Consider the following 23995-nt stretch of genomic DNA (forward strand, 5'->3'; position numbering starts at 1 on the left):
AGCGAACCCTTCTCTAGAAATGATCTCTAATGGAGTGTGCCACAAGTTGTGCTATCTTATTTTTTCCCCTGTTAACAAAGGTCAGGGAAACTAAAGAGCTATGTTTAATTAAATAAAAATAGTTATTTCTCTTCTATTATGGATCCTGGCAAAAGAGCCATCTGGTTTTTCTAGCCTAGTCAATACAGTTAATTAGACAGACATGCCATTTACTGGAGAATAATTAATCAATTATTGTGGAAGGAGTCTTTGGAGAGAACTCTAAATTGATCAACACACAATGAGTAGTAATTGATATATTTCCTTCAGTAGATGGTGAGGAATATTGAAAGCTATGCAGACATGCATAACACACACACACACACACACATTTTGTGTGTGCTTGTCCATCCATCCATCCATCCAGCTGTCAAGAGAGCAACAAGAGATTTTCCTTTTACTAAAAGGCCTGTTGAGACCTTTTTCAGTATTAACTGGACAGTGTCTAGTGCTTGACTTGTCTCTTGATTTTTTTTCCTTTTAATTTGGATAGATTATTTTTTGTTGGTAACGATATTTCTAAAATCATATAAAACTTACAGTGTAGCTACTAGTAATTTGCCTGTACTCCAGATAGTACTGTGAAATCATGTTTTCTGTAGTAAGTCTAATTTAGATCTTTATTTGAACTTTAAGTTACTAAATTGTGTGTGTGTGTGCATTTGTCTTGGGTGATTCCTGATTGATCTTCTAAGATAGTAAAAGTACCTTGCAAATAGAAAGAAATTTCTAGAGAAAGTTGTTATTTAAGAGATAAAGAAGGGCACTGGAAGGATGGTGTTTAGTTACTTGTCTGTTGCTGTGCTGAAACACTATAACTAGGGCAACTTCTAAAAGAAATGAATTTGGCTTACAGTTTCTCATGGTTAGGGTTCATAATGGTGTTATGAAAGAACAGCTGAGAGCTCACATCTTGATCCACAGGTAGTGATGTGGGGGGGGGGGGACAAGCAAACCCACACGTCCTTCTAAAAGGCCACACCTCTTTGGGGTTTGTTTTTTTTTTAAGGTTTATTTATTATTTATACAGTGCCTACTTGTAAGCCTGTATGTGTGAAGAGGGCACCATGTGATTGCTGGGAATTGAACTCAGGATCTCTGGAAGAGCAGGCAGTACTGTGTAGTATGGAAGTGCGGGCTGCTTTTCATACCGCCCAGTTCTCGGTCGCCCGGCTAGCTTATGCCTGAAATAACCACACAGAGATCTGTATTAATTAAATTGCTGCCTGGCCCATTAGCTCTAGTCTCTTATTGGCTAACTCTCACATCTTGATTCAACCCATTTTCTAATAATCTGTATCTCACCACGAGTTGTGGCTTACTGGGAAAGATTCAGTATGTCTGACCTGGCAGCTTCATGGTGGGCGGCTCTCTGCCTGCCTTCTTCCTCCCAGAATTCTGTTCTGTCTACTTCACCCATCTAAGGGCTGCCCTATCAAAAGGCCAAGGCAGCTTCTTTATTCAACCAATGAAAGCAACACATAGAAAGAAGATCCTCCTATACCAGTGCTGTTAACTGCTGAGCCAGTCCAGGGCCACACTTCTTAGTCCTTTCTAAATAGTTCTACCAATTGGAGACCAAGTATTCAAGAATACGAGCCTATGGGGACTGTTCTTGTTTAAACCATCACAAATGACTCAATGGTTAAGAGTACTTGTTGCTCTTTCTGAGGACCCAGGTTTGAGTCCCAACACCCATATGCAGCTCCATCTGCACAACCATCTGCAGCTCCAGTTCAGGGGATTTGATGCATGTACATGGTACACATTTGTACACATAAAATACATTTTTAAATTTTTTTTAAAAGAAAGATGAAAAAGTAGGGGCTGGAGAAATGGCTCAGTGCTTAAAAGCACAGCTTGTTCTTCCTGAAGACCTGAGTTCAATTCCCAGCATCAACATCAGGCAGCTCATAACCACCTGTAACTAACTACAGCTCTAGGGAGACTCCTCTGGCCTCTCCATGTACCTGTACTCACAAATACACATAGTTTAAAATTTCTTTTTAATTTAAAAGAGAGAGATGAAGAAATGGGCAAGACTTGTTAGAGCAAATATTGGGTTTTATCACAGCAAAAGAGTGCTACCCAATGACTGTTTCTATACATGTTAATGAGTTGACAGAGTATCGGTACAAATAAGCCTGTACCACTGCCTGTGGGGTAATCTTTTTGTCAAGCTGTTTCTGGTGTTCTTCTGATGTGTTGTGAAGGAGTGGTTGTTGGACCTCCTCTGCTTGATCATGGTAGTACTCTCTGTACTGACAGAGGATTGGGTTAAACTTCACTGTACTCTTAGTGAACATTGAAATGAATCAGCACATGGCCAGTTGGTGACATAGCTTACCAAGCTTGCCAACCTTTGATCCACATGGTAGAAAGAATTGTCCTCTGAGTTTCACATGTCTTCCATGATACAGGTAGACACATGCACAGCGCACACACACACTTAAATAAAGAACCAAACATCACTGTGGGAAAATCCCACAGATTACTGTGAAGTTTTACAAAGAGGGTTGAGGCAGAAGATCTGATAGTTCTAAGCCTGTCTTGGCTAATAGTGAGATACTGTCTCAAACAGAGGTAGGGAAGGAGGGAGGGAGAGAAACAGCAGATGAAGAGAGGAGGAGGTGAGAAAGAGGCAGAGGATGGTCAAGGGGAAAGGGAGAGGCTAAATAAAGTCAGAAGATCAGGGGTGCAAGGCCAGCCTGGGCTGTATGAGATGCTTTCTTAAAATTTAACCAAACCAAAATAATTTTTAAAAGCCCAATTGAAATTAGGTATCAAGATAAAGGGGGGCTATTAGAGCTGGGAAGATAACTGGGTTGTTAAAGTGCTTGTATGTAAATATGAGGACCCAATTCCAACAACCCCACCCGACCCCCAGCACGCTCTAGAACCCATGTGAAAAACTGGATCATGGTGGCCCAGTCTTCAGTCCCAGCAGTATGGAAAAAGAGATACCAAGAGAAAGAGAGAAATTATGCCTGTTTTCACTACTTAAGAATTTGCTTTATTATTTAGTCCAAATGATTATTATAGTTCATGAATATTAATGAGATTATACACTGTAGCTTTCTCTTGGTAGTGACTAGCATTAGAGCTCTTCTGCCTTTGTTTCTTGTTCAGCTTCCATTGTACCCCAAAGCAGAATGCTCTTAAGAGAGCCCACCAGGACTTGGTGCCTTGAGCAACAACTAACCATTTGCCAGGCTTCAAGCATCCCAGTCCTAGGAGGCAACCTAGGAAAGGACATTCTTTCTGTAGCAATTTTAAATGCCTCCCTGCTCCAGGCCCACTTGAAATAATCTCCTACACAGCTTTGAAAAAAAGCAGGGCCCAATGACAAAGGCCTGTGAGACGCGTTCAGGGCCAGCGTGGGCAAAGCTAGCAAGACCAGTCTCCAGACAGTGTTTTTAAAAAGCTGGGAAAGGGTTGAGTGGTAGAGTGCACACTCAGCGTGTGTGGAGCCCCAGGTTCACTGGCTATCTAATTCGTTCTGCTTTTTATTTATTTGCTTTGTGTCAGGATCTTATGTAGCTCAGGCTGATCTGGAACTCTTATGTCTAGGATCTTCCTCATTCAGCTCTTTGCCTCAGAGCCTTCTGAACACTTGGATTACTGGTTTGAGACATTACACACAGTTTGCTAATTTATATTTTGAAATATCCCAGAATTCTCTGCCCTTTTCTGGAATAGTCTTCTCCCAGATATGCACATAATTTGCTCCTTTGTTTCCTTCAGAGCATTGCTCACAATGCCATTTTATCAGAGGCTTCTGTGAGCACCCTACATAAAACGGAAACCAGTTACCCCACCACTCCCTAGCTTCTCTACCCAGACGACTCGCTTTTCTTCTAGTGTTTACCCACCCTGGGAACATCATGGATGTGTTTCTTGTTCCTAGCTTTGTTCCCCTTTTCCATGTTATATAAGATGATAGTTCCAAGAGGGTAGGGACAAGGTCTCTCTTGGCCAGTTTTGTATTTCCTTCCTGGAACAGTGCTCAGCACATAGTAGACACTCAATAAATATTTGTTTAAAGAATAAAAGAATGAACTCATTTTTATTTCAGACTCTCCCAGTTAACAGTATCCCAGGCAGCCAACTGTTAATGTTGGCAGGAGTCCAACAGACAACCACTAAATGACATAAATAATTCCTCAGGGCATCTTGTAATTCTAGTGTTGGTGAGCATTTACTTAGTCTGACTAGATGTCAGTGGGTCGTGACCACTCCCCCCACCCCCAGAAATTATCCCAAGCAGTTCTGTCCTGGTAGATGGCAGAGAGGTTTTAAGGCTATCAGGACTTGCCTTATCCCCAAAAGCATTTAAAGCATTCCAAGCATTTTCTGTGTGTTTGAGGAGTTACCATATTAAAGCTTAACAGGCTTAACTCTGTGGGAGCATTTTCTTCCTTCTAAGGTTGTCTTCTGAGTCAGCGTTCTGTCTGGGTGGTTCCTTTAACATTCCCAGGCTCTGCCCCAGTGAGTACTAAGCAAGTAGCAAAATACCAATGCTTCAGTAAAGTAAGATCTCCAATAAGCAAAGCTTTGCAGTACCTTTTTTAGTATGCATTTTTGTTATTGTTGTTGTTGTTGTTTATTTAGTTTGGGAAAGGAAGAAAGCAGGAATTCAATATCAGGTTTACAGTGTCTTTTAATCAGAACATGGAGCAATGAGACGTTGACTGTGAGTTTTATTCGATGCATATGTATATACATGCATGTAATTCTTAGGTGATTCTGTTCGTGATTCTTTTGTGTTCCCCCTCTGTCTTATAGTAGTTCAGTTTTCAGGTGTAACTCACTCTTTGGAAATGTAGTAAGCAGGAGCAGAGCAGAGAAGTGTGAGGGGAGGAAGAGACCTCCATGCCCACCAGCAGTTTGAGTCTGCATGAGGGGGAAGCTGTCAAGCATAATCCTCAGCATCCAGGTTCTTCTGTCAGCACAGGAAGCTGCACTGCTCACGAGCCTGCTCTCCTTAGTCTTCGGTTGATGGCTGAAAGCCTTGACAAAGAGATGTGGAGCCTGGCAGTCGGCAGTCAGGCAGAAGGTAGCCCAAGGGATAGGGAGCTACACCAGTTGAACCCACAGGCTTCAGGAGAACCATCTCTGTGTCTTTGGCCATCATGACTTTCTCTGAAACTAACCTAGTGCTCACACTGATCTTGTCTCAACTCTTATTATGGTTTTTAAAAAAATCATTTACTAGCCTTCAAAAATCTTGAAGAGCGTAAGTGAAAGGCGAAGGTAGGACATTTACAGTGAAGCTATACTTTCCTCAAGAGTCAGGGCACCGAGGGGAAAGTACTGATTTAGCACCTTCATCTGCTAAATGAGAGGAGAGAGCCAGATTGGTCGTTCTCCAAGAATGAGTGGTGGAACCCAGATGAGACCCTAATGTTCCTAATCTATCACCTGAGTGGCTGACAAATGACTGTGTAAACTTGCTTGACTAGGAAACTCAAAAATGACATGTTATACTTGAATTGAAATTTTTCCTTGCAGTTAGGAAGTTGGAATTCAGTAGCCCAGGAATTTCACAAGATTAACAGAAAAGATTTACTCACTACATGCTAACCCAGATCAGCTGGTTTGCAAGCTACTCTGTTGCTTACAAAGGCATGTAAAGTGACACCTGGATTCTCAGGGACTTACATTAAATAGGCAGTGTTGTAAAACATGTAGGTTACAAGTTGCTAGGTTCCATTAAGAAAATACAGGCTTGACAGGATCAGTGGGAGCACTAGGCTAGCTTCAAAGAAAGTCATGAGGGCCAAAGATGCACCCAATATGTTTTTATGAGTCTGATTAGTTAGTTAGATCTAGCAATCATGACCCTTTTCAGACTAGGCAATTGGAAATCACTACATAAAAACAATGTCATGTCCTTGGCACTAAGTCATGTCTGGGTTTAGGACAGCTTGCTGCTCTAGGATGTCAGGGGAATACAGTGACATTTAGGATGCTTGACCTCATGTTAATGATCTCTATGAAGATCCTGAGTTTTTTTTTTCTCTACCTTGTGATTTGTAAATATTTGTACTAGGCTGTTTGCTTTGTGACTCCTTTAATATATAACAGTTTATACTGTTTTTTAAAAGTGTGTGTGGAGAGGAAGAGAGAGAGAGAGAGAGAGAGAGAGAGAGGAGAGACAGAGGGAAACAGTGAAATAGTAACAGGGACACAATGCACATGACCTGTCTTGCCCTCCACTGTAAGATCTAAGGATCAAACTCAGGTTATCAGGCTTACACAGCAATTGCTTTTGCCTGTTTTAAATAAAATTTCTCTTTACAGAATGATGTAGGTATATCACAAGGCTATATAGTATGTGTTGTATTATATATGTAATTGAATAGTTATCTCTCCAGTTATAAAATAGTATATACAGTGTCTCTCTTGTCCCAACAGTATATCCTCTCAGGCTCTGATGACTTCAACCTGTACATGTGGAAGATTCCTGCAGATCCAGAAGCAGGTGAGTCTGTCCCCCTGTGGATGTGCCACTCTGCTTGGCTCTCTTGGACTGTGGTGTGCAGTTCCCTGAGAGAATATATCACAAGAGATAAATATACTTCTTTAAAAAACATTGTTTTAGATTTTTATTTCATTTTACGTGTACAGATGTTTTGCCTGTTATGAATGTATGTGTATATGTGTGTCTGGTGCCCTCAAGTATAAAGTCCTTTGGGACTGGAGTTACAGGTGATTATGAGCCACCACGTGGGTGCTGGGAACCCAACCTGGGTCCTTTGCAAAAGGAACAAGTGCTCTTGACTGTTCAGCCTTCTCTCTAATCCCCAATACTTCTTTCTTTTAATATAAACAGTTTATCAGAAAATGTCCAAGGGAATTATTAAAATAAAGATTAGAAGAAGTCAGGTCATTTATTTATACATGGTCAAATCTGGCATGTAGGCGGATCTCTGTGAGTTCGAGACCAGCCTGGTCTACAAAAGCTAGTTCCAGGACAGGCTCCAAAACCACAGAGAAACCCTGTCTCGAAAAACCAAAAAAAAAAAAAAAAAAAAAAAAAAAAAAAAAAAAAAAAAAAATCTGGCATAAGTCATGCTTAGATATTTTTTCCTAAGAACCTTCTTTTTTTTTTTAGAAATTTATTTTACATTTACTTATTGAGTGTGTGTGTGTGTGTGTGTGTGTGTGTGTGCACATTCATGAATGCACATTAGCCATGACACACGTGTGGAGGTTAGAGGACAATTAATTTGCCAGAGTCAGTTTTCCTTCCAGCATGTGGGGCCTGGGATTGAACTCAGGTTGTCAGTTTGACACCAGGAGGCCGGAGTCTCTACCTTTTACCCTTAGAGATGGACCGCATCTCTAATCCCAGAACCTTTCTTTCATTCACTCTTTTTCCCCCACTTTGGTTTTTTTTGTTTGTTTGTTTGTTTTGTTTTGTTTTTGTTTTTGCATCAGGATTTCTCTGTGTAGCCTGGCTATATTCTGGAACTAGCGCTGTAGACCAGGCAGGCTTCGAACTCACAGAGATCCACCTGCCTGTGCCTCCCGAGTGCTGGGGTTAAAGGTGTGTGCCACCACACCCAGATTTTATTCACTCTTTATGGGTGATATTGGAGGTAGTTCCTAGAAATAGGGTTTCAATATATACTCCAGACTAGCCTGAAATTCAGAATCCTCAATCTCCAGATTGCTGAGAGTCTGTATATGCCACCACACCCTACTTCTAAAAATCCTTCCTTAGACCTTAGGAATTTCCTTTATATCCTGTTTCAAAGAATTTCCTCAGAACACTTAAAATCTTTTATTATTTTAAATTGTGTATGTATGTCTGTGTGTCTGTCTGTCTCACTGTAGGTATGTGCACATGAGTATCAGTACCCCTGGAGACTTGATCCCGTGGAGCTGGGAACATGGGGCTGGGAAATGAGCTCTAGACCTCCTCAAGAATAGGAAGTATTCTTAACTTCTGAACCATTTCTCCAGCCCTGGAGATTTTTCATTATTTATTTATTTATTTTCTGTTAAATGCCTCCCTCATCCATCACATATCCTGCTTGCTATTTTATGCATGATTGCTTCATTGGTGGTGTTTACTAAAGAAGGGCTTCTTTGATGGTGAGGTGTATTTCTTGAGGTTTGGTACTCTAGGCACCCAGTACTTGCCTAGATGTATTCTGACGAAAGCCTATAGTTTTCCCTAAATTTGGATCTAAGTCATCTTGAGTTTTCAACATAAGCAAATCTTTTTTAAAACAATTTATTTTATGTGCATTGCTGTTTTGCCATGTGTGTCCGCTCCCATGGACGCACATGTCTGGAGTTACAGACAGTTGTGAGCTGCCATGTGGGTGCTGGGAATTGAACCCAAGTCCTCTGGAAGAGCAGTCAGTGCAGCAGGCTCAGCCATCTCTCCAGCCGCTCACCTCATTTTTTTTAATAAGATTTATTCATCTTATTGTATTGTGTTTACCTCCATATTTGTCTGGTCTGTGTACCATATGCATGCTTGATGTACATGGAGGTCAGAAGAGAGGGCATCAGACTCCTTGGAACTGGAGTTACAGATGGTATCAGTGCTGAGAATCAAACCTTGTCCTCTGCAAGAGCAACGAATGTTCTTAACTGTTGAGTGATCTCTCCAGCCCCTCAAACTTCATTTCGAGTTCATTCAATAATGGCATTCTCACTTATTTAATGTTACCTACTGCCAGAAAAATGACTTGTTTTTATCTTGAGGACAGTTCAACTCAACCATCTGCTATAGGTGATACATGGGTAGCATCAAACTTGAAAATGGTTATCAGAAAAATAGCAGAGAACTCTGCCAAGTGTATGACAAGAAATATGTCTGGTGCTCAAAAGTTAAGAGACTTTTTTGGCTTTGACTGTTGCTGCATGAATAACACCACTACCAAACCTTTAAAATGGGGGTCAGCCGGGTGGTGGTATTACTCACTTTTAATCCCAGCTCTTGGTAGTCAGAGATAGCCGGATCTCTGTGAGTTTGAGGCCATCTTGGTCTACAGAACAAGAACCAGAACAGTCGGCGAAGCTACCAGAGAAACCCTGTCTCAAAAAATTGAAAAATAAAAATAAAATGGGGATCAGGGTAAGGTGAATCCAATTGCTGTGGTCTAATTACCAAAAAAGTTATAAAGCACTTTCCTTCTGGAATGTGGAAGTGCAGAGAAGCAGCTTCACTCTCAGGCGCAACCAGATGTGCAGCTGTCTGCCCAAGTAGGGAGAGCTGGAGTTTCCCACCCTCACAGATCACACATTGATTAGCTGAGAAATAACCGTTGGGTTTAGTTGTATCTTTTACCTGGACTTGCAGTGTTTTTAATTATTAAATCATTTTAACTTTTAAAGTAGAAAGTAAATTACCCTCTCCCCTTTCTGGAACTGTTCTCTTCAATCTTTTCACACTTATATAAAGAAAAATGGGGGAAAAAAAAAAGAAAAATGGGAATTAGCAACAGAATGGGAGATTTTGTTTGTGTTTTTTGTTTTGTTTTTGTTTAATTTGGTTTGGGGTATCTTCCAAGTCCTTTGTGTAGTCTGCCAGGGCTACAATACGAGAATAGCACAAACCTGATAGATTAAAAGATATAAATTTTAAAGCCAGGCATTGTGGTGCATTCCTTTAATCCCAGTATTCAGGAGGCAGAGTTCAAGGCCAGCCTTGTCTGCATAGCGAATTCCAAAATAGCCAGGGTTATATAAAAAGACCCTCTCTCAGAAAAAAAAAAAATTCAATAAATTTATTCCCTCATATTTCTGAAAGTTAGAGGGTCAAGGTACCACCAGTAGATTGTGTTTCTCTCTTTGACTTGAAGATGGTCTTCTTTCTCTGTCCCCACTTTTCCCTGCACCCCTGATTTCCTTTCCTCTTCTTGCAAGGTAGCTCTCAATTCCCTTTCAAGATGATCTTCAGAGATAGTTTATTTTGTAGTTCCTCAAAGAAGTGAGGTTGGTTCTTCTTGCTGCACTGATTTCTCTGTTGAGTTTGTTCTGTCTCTGTGTGTCAGTTAATCCAGTCAGTGGATTCCACAGATGTAGTCAGACTTGATCAAAGGGGGGAAAAAAATCATTGCCTCATTGATTTTAAAGTGTGCTACATGGTGCATGGTGATTGAGAAAGCAGACCCAGGGCCAGGTACACACCTTTAATCTCAGTACTGGGAGACAGAGGCAGGTGGATCCCTGTGATTTCCAGGTGGACCAGTATTAAATAGTGAGACCCCATCTTAAAAATAAGTAACAGCAAACCAGAAAGTAAAGCAATTTCATATAAGCTGTAGGAGGCCCCAAACCTCACATCCACTTACATTATACTTGAGTTGTCCAGAAGCCCATCATTTCCACACTGGCTATTGCTGGACTCAGTGTCAGGTTTCTCTGTTTGCAAGGGCAGGGCCATGTGGTTTCCCTCAGTAGCTGGTAGTTGTGGGCTTTGCTTTCTCTGTATGCCTCTCCAGCATTACATCATCAGTCACAGAAAGTCAGTTCCTTTCATCATCATCTTGTTCTGCATCAAATGAAAGTACCTTTTGCAGTTATTTTTAGTAATCTTGACTCATTTGGGAATCCAGCCTTGCTGCCATTACTCCAACAGAACTCATCAACATTCTCTCGTCTTCTGTGTGACTTTCCTTTTCTTTCTGGGTAGTCTTCTTCTTTTTCTCTACTTCTGCTATTGTTGTAATTAAATTACTTTTGTTAAAGTCATACATGTATGTAATTTTTCCCTTCTTTTTTTTTCCGAGACAAGGTTTCTCTATAGCTTTGGAGCCTATCCTGGAACTAGCTGTTGTAAGGAGAGGGGGCCCGCTTGTTTGTCCCAGCCACCCGGCTAGCTTAGTCCTGAAATAACCACACAAAAATTGTATTAATTAAATCACTGTTTGACCCATTAGCTCCAGTTTCTTATTGGCTAACTCCCACATCTTTATTTAACCCATTCCTACCAATCTATGTATCACCATGAGGTTGTGGCCTGCCAGAAAAGCTTCAGCACGTCTATCTCCGGCCGCTGATCCCTGGTGTCTCTCTCCTACTCTGCCTTTCTTCCTCCAGGATTCTGTTCTGTCTTCTCCGCCTGCCTAAGTTCTGCCCTATCAGGCCAAAGCAGTTTCTTTATTCATTAACCAATGAAAGCAAACAGAAGTACCTCCTACACCATTTCCTCTTTTCTGTTTAAACAAAAAGGAAAGCTTTAACTTTAACATAGTAAAATTACACATAACAAAACAGGTATCAAATAAGAATTACAGTTACAATACTTATATTTACTTTATCTTTTATCATAACTAAGGAGAACTATAACTATACCTATAAATTCTTCAACTCCATCAAAGACCTCAGAAGGATATAATATTACCTAAGTAAACAGGAAGTGCATTGTAAGCAACTTCCAAAATTCTAGAATTGACAGACATCTCACTGACTGTACAATCACCCAAAGTTCTTCTGTACCTTTGGGGCATCCATCTTCAGCCTATAGGCCCATAGTGTCCAGCAGATTTTTCCGTGAAGCAGGAAATTTCAAAGACAGTTCTGCCTATATTGGCAATTTGCCAGTCACTTTCTTCTGTATCCTGCAGAATGTCTTGCAGACTCTTTCATGAAGCAGGAGCCCTAAAGGATCATTCCATCTTTAGGAAATTTCAGCAGTCATTTCTCTGTGGGTTCTGCATTTCAAGTTTTTACAGCATACCATGAAGCAGTCCAGGCAAGAGAAGTTTCTTGCCCAAATGGCTAACCAACTCCATAAGGAGTCTCTTCAATGCCCATCATCCTCTTGAAGTAGCTTAGTACTGCAAAGAGCAGATGTGTCTCATTGTCATGAAAAGTCCTAAGTTATTAAAACATTTTAAATGCTGTACTCTGAAGATCCCTGAAAGATTTGAAGAATACCTAACTGAAATATATCTTTATATAGCTAGAAAATCTAACTAACAATGACTATAAGTTTGACTATTATAGATGATTACCTGTTAACCTATATTTCTTAATTATACATTATACTGTTTTAAATTATTTATTTATTACGCATACAATATTCAGTATATATTCTGTCTACATGTATGCCTGCAGGCCAGAAGAGGGCACCAGACCTCATTACAGATGGTTGTGAGCCACCATGTGGTTGCTGGGAATTGAACTCAGGACCTCCGACAGAGCAGGCAATGAATGCTCTTAATGGCTGAGCCATCTCTTCAGCTCCTATACATTACATTTTTAAATGAGCTACACAATCACAATACCTTAACCAATATCAGAAATTTATACACATATAACAAAATTGACCTTAAATTTGTATCAATAAACCAAGATCCATACCAATGCAAATTATTCATATGTATATCATATCCCCCTTTAAGTGTAAATAAACAGTTATAAACAATATTTGGGAATATGGGTATAGTACTTTCCATACTTCTTCCTGCTGGTTGGGGGTACTGTTAATTACATCTTTCATGGTGTATATGTGCTAGGTTCATCTCAGTCAACAGTTGGGTGAAGTAATTTTTTGAGGGTGTTCATGGCAACCTTTCAGGGGGGCATGGTCTATCATACCATATTGGTGTAGAAGCAATCCTCAGGTTCTTATCTTCTGTGAAAACAAATGAAGAACCTCTTTTCCCAAGCAACATGTCCTTAGACCCAAATTCTGAAGTCAAGATACCTTTACCATATACATGCTGGTTTAGCTTAGCAATCCATAACTCCTTCACAGTCAAAGAAATTCAAAGATAACACAATAATATACAGAATCCCGACTGCGAATTTTCCATTTTTACGTGGTTTATTTTTCCTTATTCCTTTTAATCTGATTATCTGTACTCTGTCTCTTTAAAGACTTTACCCTTTTTTTAAAGCATTAACTTTATTTTATGACTCTCTATACTCTTTTTCTTCTCTCTCCCATGCCTGCATACTTTTATCCAACACTGTGACCCATTTTGAGGTCTTTTATGTCTGAATATGTCCTATTGTGAATCTGTAATTCTTTATTGTCCAGGATCACTTCTTAAAATGCTAAGCACTTCTTAAAAACTTAAGTTACGCCATTAGTAGGGGTAATATGGTACCACCACCTTTTGCCTGCCCAGTCTAAAACTTAAGCTGTGCTTAAGTTTATATTTAAAAATGATAAATATTGTAGTTCCTGCTCGCTCTGCACAGTCCAGCGTGGCGGAGCTGCTTGTGCCTCTGAGCTGTGCGCACTCCTCCCCACTTTCAGGCACACAGGGAGTCCACATTGCTATCATGGAAGCTGTTGCACTTTACTCACAAACCCCATCCAAACGCTCTGTCTCCCACAAGAGCCATTGGTCGCACTAGCAGCATAGCCCAGAAAGCCGGCATTTTAAAACTGTCACTTTTTTCCTACTGTGGCTGCTGAGTCAGGATATATTTGTGTGTGTGTGTCTGTGTCTGTGTCTGTGTATGTATATATTGTCTAGAATTTCTTTTTAAGCCCTCTCAGGTTTTATGCAAAGTTAGTTGACCACATTGGAGTGCCAATTGTTTCAAGGAGAGCGCCCCCCCCCACTCATTCATCCTGGCCACCCGGCTAGCTTAGCCCCAAAATAACCACAAGAAATTGTATTAATTAAATCACTGTTTGGCCCATTAGCTCTAGTTTTTTTTTTTTTTTTTTTTTTTGATTTTTCGAGACAGGGTTTCTCCGTAGCTTTTGGTTCCTGTCCTGGAACTAGCTCTTGTAGACCACGCTGGCCTCGAACTCACAGAGATCCGCCTGCCTCTGCCTCCCGAGTGCTGGGATTAAAGGCGTGCGCCACCACCGCCCGGCTTAGCTCTAGTTTCTTATTGGCTAACTCCTACGTCTTTATTTAACCCATTTCTACCAATCTATGTATCACCATGAATTCATTGCCTACCAGAAAAGTTTCAGCACGTCTATCTCCGGCCGCTGATCCCTGGTGTCTCTCTCCTACTCTGCCTTTCTTCCTCCAGGATTCAGTTCTGTCTTCTCTGCCTGCCTAAGTTCTGCCCTATCAGGCCAAAGCAGTTTCTTTATTCATTAACCAATGAAAGCAAACAGAAGTACCTCCTATACCAACTAGCTCTTGAAGTCTAGGCTGGTCTTGAACTCACAGAGATCCGCCTGCCTCTGCCTCCCGAATGCTGGGATTAAAGGCGTGTGCCACCACCGCCCAGCTTGTGTGTAATTTTTAAATCAAATAATTATTTAAAATTTGAAGACTTCTCTGCTTTGCCTGATAATAGCTTATAGTTTATTTGTTTGTTTAATTTTTTTTGTTTTGGGGGGAGCTTGGGTTTTTGTTGTTGTTTTGGAGATTTTGTGTGTGAGTACAGGGTTTCTCTGTGTAGCCTCGAACTCAGATCTGCCTGCCTCTGGAGTGGTGAGATTAAGGCATGTGCCACCACACCCATTTTATTTATTTTTAAGACAAGATGTCACTGTGTAGTACTGGCTAGCCTAGAACTCGTTATGTATCTTAATTCTATATGGAAGCTATTTGAGGGACAGTTAAAAAATGACTGTGAAGGCCAGAAAGATGGTTCAGCTGATGGAGATACTTGTGTACAGCCCTAACAGCCTGAGTTCAATCCCTCGACCCCACAAGCTGACAACAAAAGTTAAAGAGTTGTCTTCTGATCTCTCTACCCAGAGTACTATGGCAAGAGTAAGCCATACCCATTCACACACACACACACACACACACACACACACACACAAGAATTTAGATTTAATATGAATATAAGAGCCATAGATCTCCAGGGCTTTTTTAAACTCCAACTTATGCCCCAGAGTGGAAACCTTTTCAGACCACTGTCAGTTGACAACTCCCAGGCCTCAGCTAAAGTGGGGTGTGCAGTTCCTGGCAGGTGGGCTCTGGAGAAGTATGTGATGATGTAACTTCTCTCTCTGCATGTTCTCAGCCTTCAAACAGATTTCATTAATACTTTGTATTGCCAGGTGGTGGTGGTTCAAGCCTTTAATCCCAGCACTTGAGAAGCAGAGGCATGCAGCACTCTGAATTTGAGGCCAGCCTGATCTACAGAGCTAGTTCCAGGACAGCTAGGACTACACAGACAAACTCTTGTCTTGAAGAAAAAAGAAAAAAAAAGAAAGAAATGCTTGACATTTCTTTTTTATACATAATAGCTATACTTTTTAAAGAATATATTTATTATATCTGTGCATAAACATACATGTACACATCTGCTTTCAAGCACACATGCCCGTTGTGCCTGGGGCACATGTGGAGGTCAGAGGACAACCTTTGGGAGTTTATTCTCTCCCACCATATGGTTCTTCGGAATTGAACTCAGGTTGGACAACTGAGCAGCAAATCCCTTTGCTCGCTGAGCCATCCTTCTGGTCCTCTTAAGTTTTAATTGCTAGCTATTAATTCATAGTTGTTTTTTTTTTTTAAATATCCAGCAAGTTTTAGCAAAACAAGCCACCTTGAGTTTTTGTTTTGACTGTGTCAATGAGAAATGACCTAATCCATCCGACAGCCTTTCTAAATTAACTGTTTGGTTCTGGACTGTGGACAAGCATGGCTTCCCTCTCTGGTTGTATTTGTTGAATATAAGACACTAAGACGAGCTAGTAAGGGAAGCTGACTAATTATTATGAACCTTAATGGCACAATTACTGCGTGACTTTCAATGACAAGCAGTCAACATTAACTGGATGCCTGCTGTGTGCTTCACAGCGAATACCAAATGCTGAGAGTCCTGAGTGAGTCAAAGTCAAGGGCATTTATTTAATGTTATATAAATTCTAAAGAAATTAAATTTTTTAATGCAAATAATTCCGACATAATGATTTGGCTGGTATTCATGTAAGACTTCAGACTGGGCTGAGGAGAGTGTTTCTATTTGTAAGACCTATGCCCTGTAAACTTGTACCTAGCAGGGTTAGGTCACTGTCTTTAGTTGATAGGATTTGCTTCCAAGATCCCCGTAAGTCACAGGAAGGAATAGAACTGAGGGTTTTGCCATGGTAAAGAAAATGCCTGTGTGAGTGTTCACACCTCTCAGATGGGATGGGAAGGCACCTGTTGTGTGTGTGATCCTGAAAATAAGATCAACTGACTGGACGTTACATATGCAGCCAGCAAAGGAGCTTGGGCCTGGAATCCAGTCCTGCCACACTCGAAGAGCTGGGTAAGGCAGGTCTCAAAAACAGGAATTAACTAAGGTCGTTTCTTTTGTAAAATGTATCCACTCTTGTTGCCATATTGTAATGATTTAATAACCCTAGAAGCTCTCTGAAAAGTGTGTAGAAGTAGAAGACATGGGCTGCCCTGGATATGGTCTTCAGCACCCATGTGGTAGAAGGAGAGAACCATCCTGCAAGTCTGCAAGTTGTTCTCTGGCAGCCACACGTATGCTGTGATGTGTGCATATCCACACATAGAAGCACACACAGTAATAATTTTTTTTTTAAAGATAGAGTTCTGTGATGTAGCCCTGGCTAATGTAGAACTCACTCTGTAAACTATGCTGGCCTTGAACTCTAAGATCTACCTGCCTCTGCCTCCTGACTGTTAATAATATTAATTAAAAAATATGTTGTACTACTGTTGCTAGGAACATTATGATCACTGTAGATACAAAGCATTTTCTTTCTAGTAGCTTAGATATGGAAGTGATAGAGTTGGCAAGGTAGTGGGAGAGATGGGTTACTCTTTAAATATTTGTGTTTTCTCTTTCTTCTACCTGTGTAAGCTTTAAGGTTTTCACAGATAGAGGAGCTTTCCCTGGGATATGACTCTGCTTTAATACCATACTACATATGTTTATTTTCTTCTCTTTCTCTGCTCATGTGTGTATGTCTGTCTCTCTTTGTGTGTGTTAGAACCTAGAGCTTGTTGCATGCTAGGCAAGTGCCCTTCCACTGAGCTATATATTATATATTTCTAGCCCTGACCTTATTATTTATAGACAAAGATGTAATGCAGATGGAATGATAGTCCTGTTTTTAAATTCCCAATCCATTCATCTTATAGTTAGGGACTCTAGAAAAACACTCTAACCCTTCCAAGCTCTTTCTTCCTATGTGAAATTAAGAATAATGACTTCTACCTTCTTGGTATTAATATGAGAGAGAGAGAGTACTCAGTGATTGTTCTTCTTCATTTAAAATGTTTCCTCTCTTTCTGAACACTCCTTTTAAAAAAGCAGGATGAAACATTGTCTTTGTATCCTCATGAATGACTGACCCAGTGGTTCTTATGTGAAGACTGCTGGAGTCATGAGTCCTCTAAAGGGTTCCCTTTTTGACAGACTTTTCCTGAATGGAAGGGAAAGCCATGCATTTTCACCATCAAGTCACTTCATCCACCCAAATGCAGTAGGATAGCAACAACTGTAAGGTGTATTTGTCAGCCTGCATGTATGTGTAGACAGTATCTCTTACTTCTTTCTGTATTTAACTTTACTTTGTGTGTGTTTGCATATGCACAAAGATCAGAGGACAACCTACAGGAATTGGATCCCTCCTTCCACTGTGGATCCCAGGGATCAAACTGCTCATCAGCTTAGGAATTGCCTCTTCCTTCTGAGCGATGTCACTGGCCCTCTTGCTTTTCCTAAACATAATTTGCTCTCAGTGAGTTAAGCTTGGGCATCTGGTTTGTGCCTTCCTTGTAAGTGGAAAAACAGCTGTTTTCAGTTGGTCACACGTAGTTGGTTGCAGACACATGTAAAGTACATGTGAAGGAAGAGCTCGGTATAATTGTCTCTTTGTATAATTAAACATTGCTGCCCATGGAGTGCTGGAGCTCTGCTGACAGCACTGTTGTCCCCATCTGGCTTCTCTCATCTCTTAAGTGGTTACATGTTCCCCAAGAGACAGCCACTGCTCGCTCTGTCTTGTCAGTATCCTTGATTGTGTTCCTCTGTGATTTGAAACTTAAAGCCTGCAACTGTTGGTTCAGGCCTTTTGAAAGTGTCAGGATTTCTAAGACTTCTCTTCTAAGTATGCCAGGAAGACATTATTGCAAAGTTGTTCAGATAGATCATTAAAAGGTAAATACTTTTATTTTCTTTTGCAGTGCTGGGGGAGGTTAACCCAGAGCCTTGAATGCACTAAGCAAATGCTCTACTGTGGAGCCACACTCCCAGTCAATAAATACGTTCTTGACATAAGAATTTCTGTGATGATCCGGGCGGTGGTGGTGCACTTCTTTAATCCCAGCACTTGGAAGGCAGAGACAGGTGGATCTCTGTAAGTTTGAGGCCAACCTGGCCTACAAAGTGAGTTCCAGGACAGAGAAACCCTGTCTCAGAAAACTGAAAAAAAGGAAGGAAGGGATGGGCAATGCACATGTTATCTGCATGTGCATATACTCAACTTAAACATGATTCTGGTTAGGTATCTTAGGACTGCTGTGGGATATTTGTACACTGTGGGATGTATCTTTATCAAGGTGCCTTCTGATTAGTTTAATAAAGAGCTAACTGGCTGATAGCTAGGCCTGAGGGGATACGCGGGATTTCCAGGGAGAGAGAAGAAAAGGAGGAGGAATCTAGGCATGCAGATTTCACCAGAGTCTGAAGAGGTCGGACATATTGTACAGAACGGATGTAACTGAGCTTCATGGCAGAATGTAGATTAATAGAGACAGGTTAAGTTAAAAGAGCTAGCTGGAAAAAAAATCTAAGCTAAGGCAAGCTTTCATAATAAGTGTCCGGTTATTATTTGTGGACTGGCAGTCCAAAGATAGTCAAACAGGAAAACTTGCTACACAAAGACATGAGGATTCTAAGGTCCATAAAAAGATAGTTATTAAGAGAAGTATGAATATACTTCAGGAGCTTGGTAAGATTTTCAAGGAACTGACATTTTAAACCATCATGAAGGATATATAGGTGGGAGTTTAACTGATTTTTCAGTGGCTCTTACTGTAGTAAAAATGTTATAAAAGAAACATTCTGCTGGGTGGTGGTGGCACAAGCCTTTAATCCTAGCACTCAGGAGGCAAAGACAATGAGTTTGAGGCCAGCCTGGTCTGCAGAGTGAGTTCCAGGACAGCCAAGGCTACACAGAGAAACCCTATCTCAAAAAAAGAAAAAGAAACATCCAAAATTAGCATCGGGAGCATAGAGGCAAAGAACCATTTAGATAAATCCATATGCTAGGCAATTAAGCCTACAAGTGAAGTTGTTTTTTGTTTTGTTTTTGTTTTTTCCCTTATATTCTACAGTCTAATATATTCATGTTTCAATTTGTTAATCAAATATTTATGCTGCTAGGCAGTGTTCTAGAGACTGGGGAGACAGCAGAGCCAGAGTTCTGCCTTCACAGAGTTCACTCTAAGTGAAGGAAATTCAGACAAAGAGCGGTAGGCATGAATAACACCACATGCCTTATTGAATGATGGAAAACAGTGGAGCAGAATAAGACTTGTAGGAATGGCATTGGTGGGCTTGGGGAATCAAGAGATGCATTTTTTGATTGAATGTTCAGTAGAGGCTTCATTGAGAAGGTCACATTTGAGTAGAAACCTCAGAAGGTAAGAGAGATAGCCATGTATGAGTCTTGGAGAAGGACATTTGAGGGAGCCTGCAGAAAGGTCTTGGAGCAGGATTGGGCAATGTGCATTTGACACACATGGAAGCTAATGGGTTGAGGCAGAGCAAGGATGTTGAAGGAGTTATACAATGGGTGATGAGGTCCACTGTAAGTGGAATAAAGGAGAATGGTTATTCAGCTGTGTGAATTTATTGAATAACTGAGGAACGATTAAAACATGATGAGCATGGGCTAGAGAGATGGCTCAGTGGTTTAGAGCACTGGCTGCTCTTCCAGAGGTCCTGAGTTCAATTCCCAGAACACACATGATGGCTCACAACCATCTGTAATGACATCTGTGGCCCTCTTCTGGCGTGCAGGCATACATGCAGGCAGAGCACTGTATACATAATAAGTAAAGAAAACAAAAAAAGAAAAAGAACTACCATATATTTAAAAAAAAAAACATGATGAGCAGAGGAACTACCTGATATGACCTATTTTATTTTAAGAGGATTGCTCTGGTTGCTGAGTTGATGGTAGGTAGTAGGAGTGGGGCTGTCAGGAAGAGGAAAATGGGGATACATGTGAGAAGTTAGTGGTGGCTTGAACCAAGGTCCTAACGGTAGATGAGAGGTACATGTAGAAAATAAAACCATTAGGATTTCTTGAATAGAAAAAAAAAAAAGATCAAGAATGAATAACCATGGCCAGGCATGGTGGTATATGCCCACAATCTCTGCAGGTTGCTGAGGCAAAAGGAGTCATGGCCAGCCAGACTGTATAGCAAAAGCCTGTGCTGGGAGGAAAGAGGGGGAGGATAAGAAAGAGAGAAGGGGAAAAAAAGAAGGAAAAAGAAAAGAAGGGAAATCAATAGTCTTGGGGGAAACAACACAGGGGAGGTAAGCTGTGTTGAATCACACATGTCAAATAGTTGGGAGGCAAACTGGATTAACCATTGGATTCTTTGGTAAATATCACATGCTCTCATGTGCTAAAGTTTCCTAAGCCCAAGAAGGTCATTTCAGTGGTATTTTTTTTTTCATATCCCTGTGTCATTTGAATTGCTAGTTACCTGATACTTCTAAAATGTTGAATTGCTAGTTACCTGATACTTCTTCTAAAATGTTGTATTACATATTGTGAATTTGCTCATAACTATGCTTTGCAGATTGTTAAGGTTCTTCTGCGACTGTTTCAAACATTTCCTATACAATAATCTTTCTGCTTGAGTGTAGAATTGCATACTACTAACAGTTCTTCACTGGTTTGCATGACAGTCTATCAAGCTCATCTTCCGTTCCTGACTCTATCTTAGTATCGTGGGTATGTCAGTGTCTAAGTCTGCAGAATCCAACTTCTTTTTCTCTTTGTGAAGGCCTGTGTATTTGCTTGGAAATACGTTATTATTATTATTATTATTATTATTATTATTATTATTATTATTATTATCTGCCTTAATTATTTTGGTTTGTCATGGCCTCAAGCTCAGAATCTTCTTGCATCAGCCTCTGGGACCTGGGATAACAGGTGTGCACCGTCACACTCAAGCTGCCTTCTTCATTTCCTTGTTGTCCTCCTCCAGTCATCTGGGGTCTGTCCCTTAGTACTGCTTTAATACTTTTGTCCTCCTCATCTTAGTGTTGATTTAATTGGTTTTCCTTCCTCTTCTCACAACAGTGTCTGATCTGGAAAGGGGGGAAAATGCAAAGATTCCAACAAGAAAATCAGCAATGGTATTTTATTAAGGTTGCATTTTCTATTGGTTTTGGTAGAAAATACAAGTTTTGTGTGTTATGATCACTGAATACTACTTCCCTGCACGATTAATTAGGTGCTACTAGACAAAGGCATCAGCACACCTTGACCACATTACATTAGCTTTTAATTTGAAAGCATAGTTGTTCTCAGTGACTCTGAAGCCAATGACAAGTGAGAGTAACGTCTAACTATTGAGAGGCCTAAGGAAGTAAACCCCTGACTGGATGTCATGAAAAGAGAGTAAGTACAGAAGAGGACAGAAATTAGGACTTTAATGTTTAATCCTTGTCTTCTCTGTTGGGAACATTTGGCCCAATTTGGAGGGGAAAACAAGTCATTCTGGCCTTTTTCTTTTTCCTTCCTTCTTCCTGGCATTTCTAGGGACTGAATTAGGCAAATGCTCTACAACGTAGCTACATCCCCAGCCCTAGCCACCTATATTCTATACAGAGATCACTAAATTGCCTAGAGTGGTCCTGGCTTTGTAATCCAGTGGCTGAGATTCTAGGTTGTTTGGTTATTACAGACAAGGTTTTATTAGTTCTGACGGGCCTGGAACTCACTGTGTAGTTCAAACTGTCAGTCCTCGAGCCCAAGCCTCCCGAGTGCCATGGACCCCACACACCCACTCCCAGGGCATGTTAGCTTCTGAGTCAGTGTTTTCTCTGAGTTACTTGGATCCCAGTGTCCTCTAAGGTAGTGAGAGTACTTGTATTTATGGACTTCCGTGAGAAGATCCACTATTAACCCTCACACACATGTATGCACTGTGCAATAGTAGAAGTCAGGACAACCTCCGGTGTCACTCTTTCCCTTGCTTGAGACAAGGTGTTTTTGGTTTTGGGTTTTTTTTTTTTTTTGCGTTTTTTGTGTTTTTGTTTTTGTTGTTGTTGTTGTTGTTGTTGTTGTTGTTTTTTGCCATTTTGTATATCAGGTTCTAGAGACCTGAGCTCAGGACTTATATTTGTGAGTAAGCACTTTACCATCTCCCCAGGTCTACTTTGACCTTTTAAAAATAAAAATTTGTTTATTTTATGTGCATGGGTGTTTTGCATGTGTGTGGTGCCCACAGAGCAAGAAGGCGGCCTTGAATCCTCTAGAACTGGGTGGCTGTGAGCTGCCATGTGCATGCTAGGAACTGAACCCGGGTACTCTACAAGAGTGGCAAGTATTCTTAACCACTGAGCTTCCTCAGTAGTCTCCATCTTTGGCTTTTGAAAGAAACCTACAAACAAGTGCCATCATGTTTGGCAAAGTTAGCGAGAGCAGATGGCCCCAAGAAATGACTGTCCTACGGAACTGTGGAGAAGTAATGGCTCAGAAAGACCTGTCCTTTTCCCTGGGCATGTTCATTTGTTTACACAGTTTACTAGCCATTTATGTACTCATTATTAGCAATTAGGTCATAACTCAACAAATCATTTACATACACTGTGCAGTTAATCTGAATTCGGTCATTTGAAACCCAAGAACCAGAATGCAGAGCAGGGCGTCTTAGCTTTTCCCGTTGCAACCCTTCACCTGGGTGTGTCGGCACATGCAATAGGCATACGGCTCCAACAGTAACTTACAATAAATGATAAAAACTGTTTTAAATCGATTATTTGATATCCATACAATTTTAGCATTTAGTATAAAAAAGAAAGCAAATTTGCATCCTCATAAACCTACTGCACTGCTGGAGACTGCTCAGCCCTTGGGCTTGCTGGGCAGTGCCCCACCACTGAGCCACCTCCCCAGTGTGCGTGTCTATTTTTATGTAAGGAATTATTCCATCTTGGCTGAGTTTTTGATACTGCAGACATAGAGCATCTTCAACATTGTCCAGAGCTGATGCTTTGATTATGTGATCATCAATGCTGAGCATGCTGCCTCACATCAGTAAGCAGTGCGGAGTGATGGTATATTTAGGGCTATTGGAAAAATTGTGGAGCATTCTGACATAAATGCAAGCAAAACTCATTTTGACAATTTTTTATGAGACTCAAGTTAGCAACTAAAACAGCAAGGTTTGGAATTGAACATTTTAGCACAACGCAGTCCAAAGATGTGTTATGCTAATTTGACGCTTCTGTGCTGAGGAAAGCTCTGTGACTGAGAGCCCATCCACTGCTGTGGTTCTGGGAACACGGCCTTGCTTGCCCTAACAAATGGCAGAAATGCTTCCTGTACCTGTTTTACCATCAGAACCTTGGCTCTGTTGGGAAAAAAAAAAATCAGATTTGTTGGATTCCAGGTTGGAAAGGAAAGAGAGGGGAAAAAACACAGTAAGCAGGATTAAACAAAATATTAACACTAGCTTTAATCCAGTTTCTTTACTACTGACCACCCCAATTTGGCGGTAGGGACAAGAATATGTTTAAAAAGTAGAAATCAGAGTACCATGGCCTGTATACTCCTTGACAATCAGCCTTCCCTACAACAGAAGCCATTGCTGGTTAGTTTCAACCTCAGCCTAGAAGTTCCTGGGTAGAGGGCTGCAGGGAGGATTGCTAGATGAGGCTGGCCTGTGGGCATGTCTCTGGAAGATTGTTTTATTTATTCTGAATTTTTTTTTGAGACAGGGTCTCACTTTGTAGTCTTGGTGTCCTGCAACTCACTATGTAAATCAAGCTGGCCTTGAACTCAGAGATCCACCTGCCTCTGTCTTGTGAGTGCTGGGGTTAAGGTATGCTTCCACAGCCA

The 23995-nt window shown here is 40.8% G+C and overlaps 1 protein-coding gene across 2 annotated transcripts in view; it reads left to right on the forward strand.

The window, feature by feature from the left end:
* Dcaf5 (DDB1 and CUL4 associated factor 5) overlaps positions 1 to 23995 on the forward strand; it is a 111125-nt gene that overhangs the window by 75239 nt on the left and 11891 nt on the right. For both annotated transcript variants that reach the window (XM_041658154.1, XM_041658155.1), the window contains exon 7: positions 6457 to 6523. In XM_041658154.1, the coding sequence (XP_041514088.1) occupies positions 6457 to 6523 (67 nt within the window). The remainder of the gene's footprint in view (positions 1 to 6456; positions 6524 to 23995) is intronic.

This window comes from Microtus oregoni, unplaced genomic scaffold (genome assembly GCF_018167655.1).
Source record: "Microtus oregoni isolate MIOR12 unplaced genomic scaffold, Mior012 000009F_ref0000495, whole genome shotgun sequence".
In the NCBI taxonomy this organism is placed as follows: Eukaryota; Metazoa; Chordata; class Mammalia; order Rodentia; family Cricetidae; genus Microtus; species Microtus oregoni.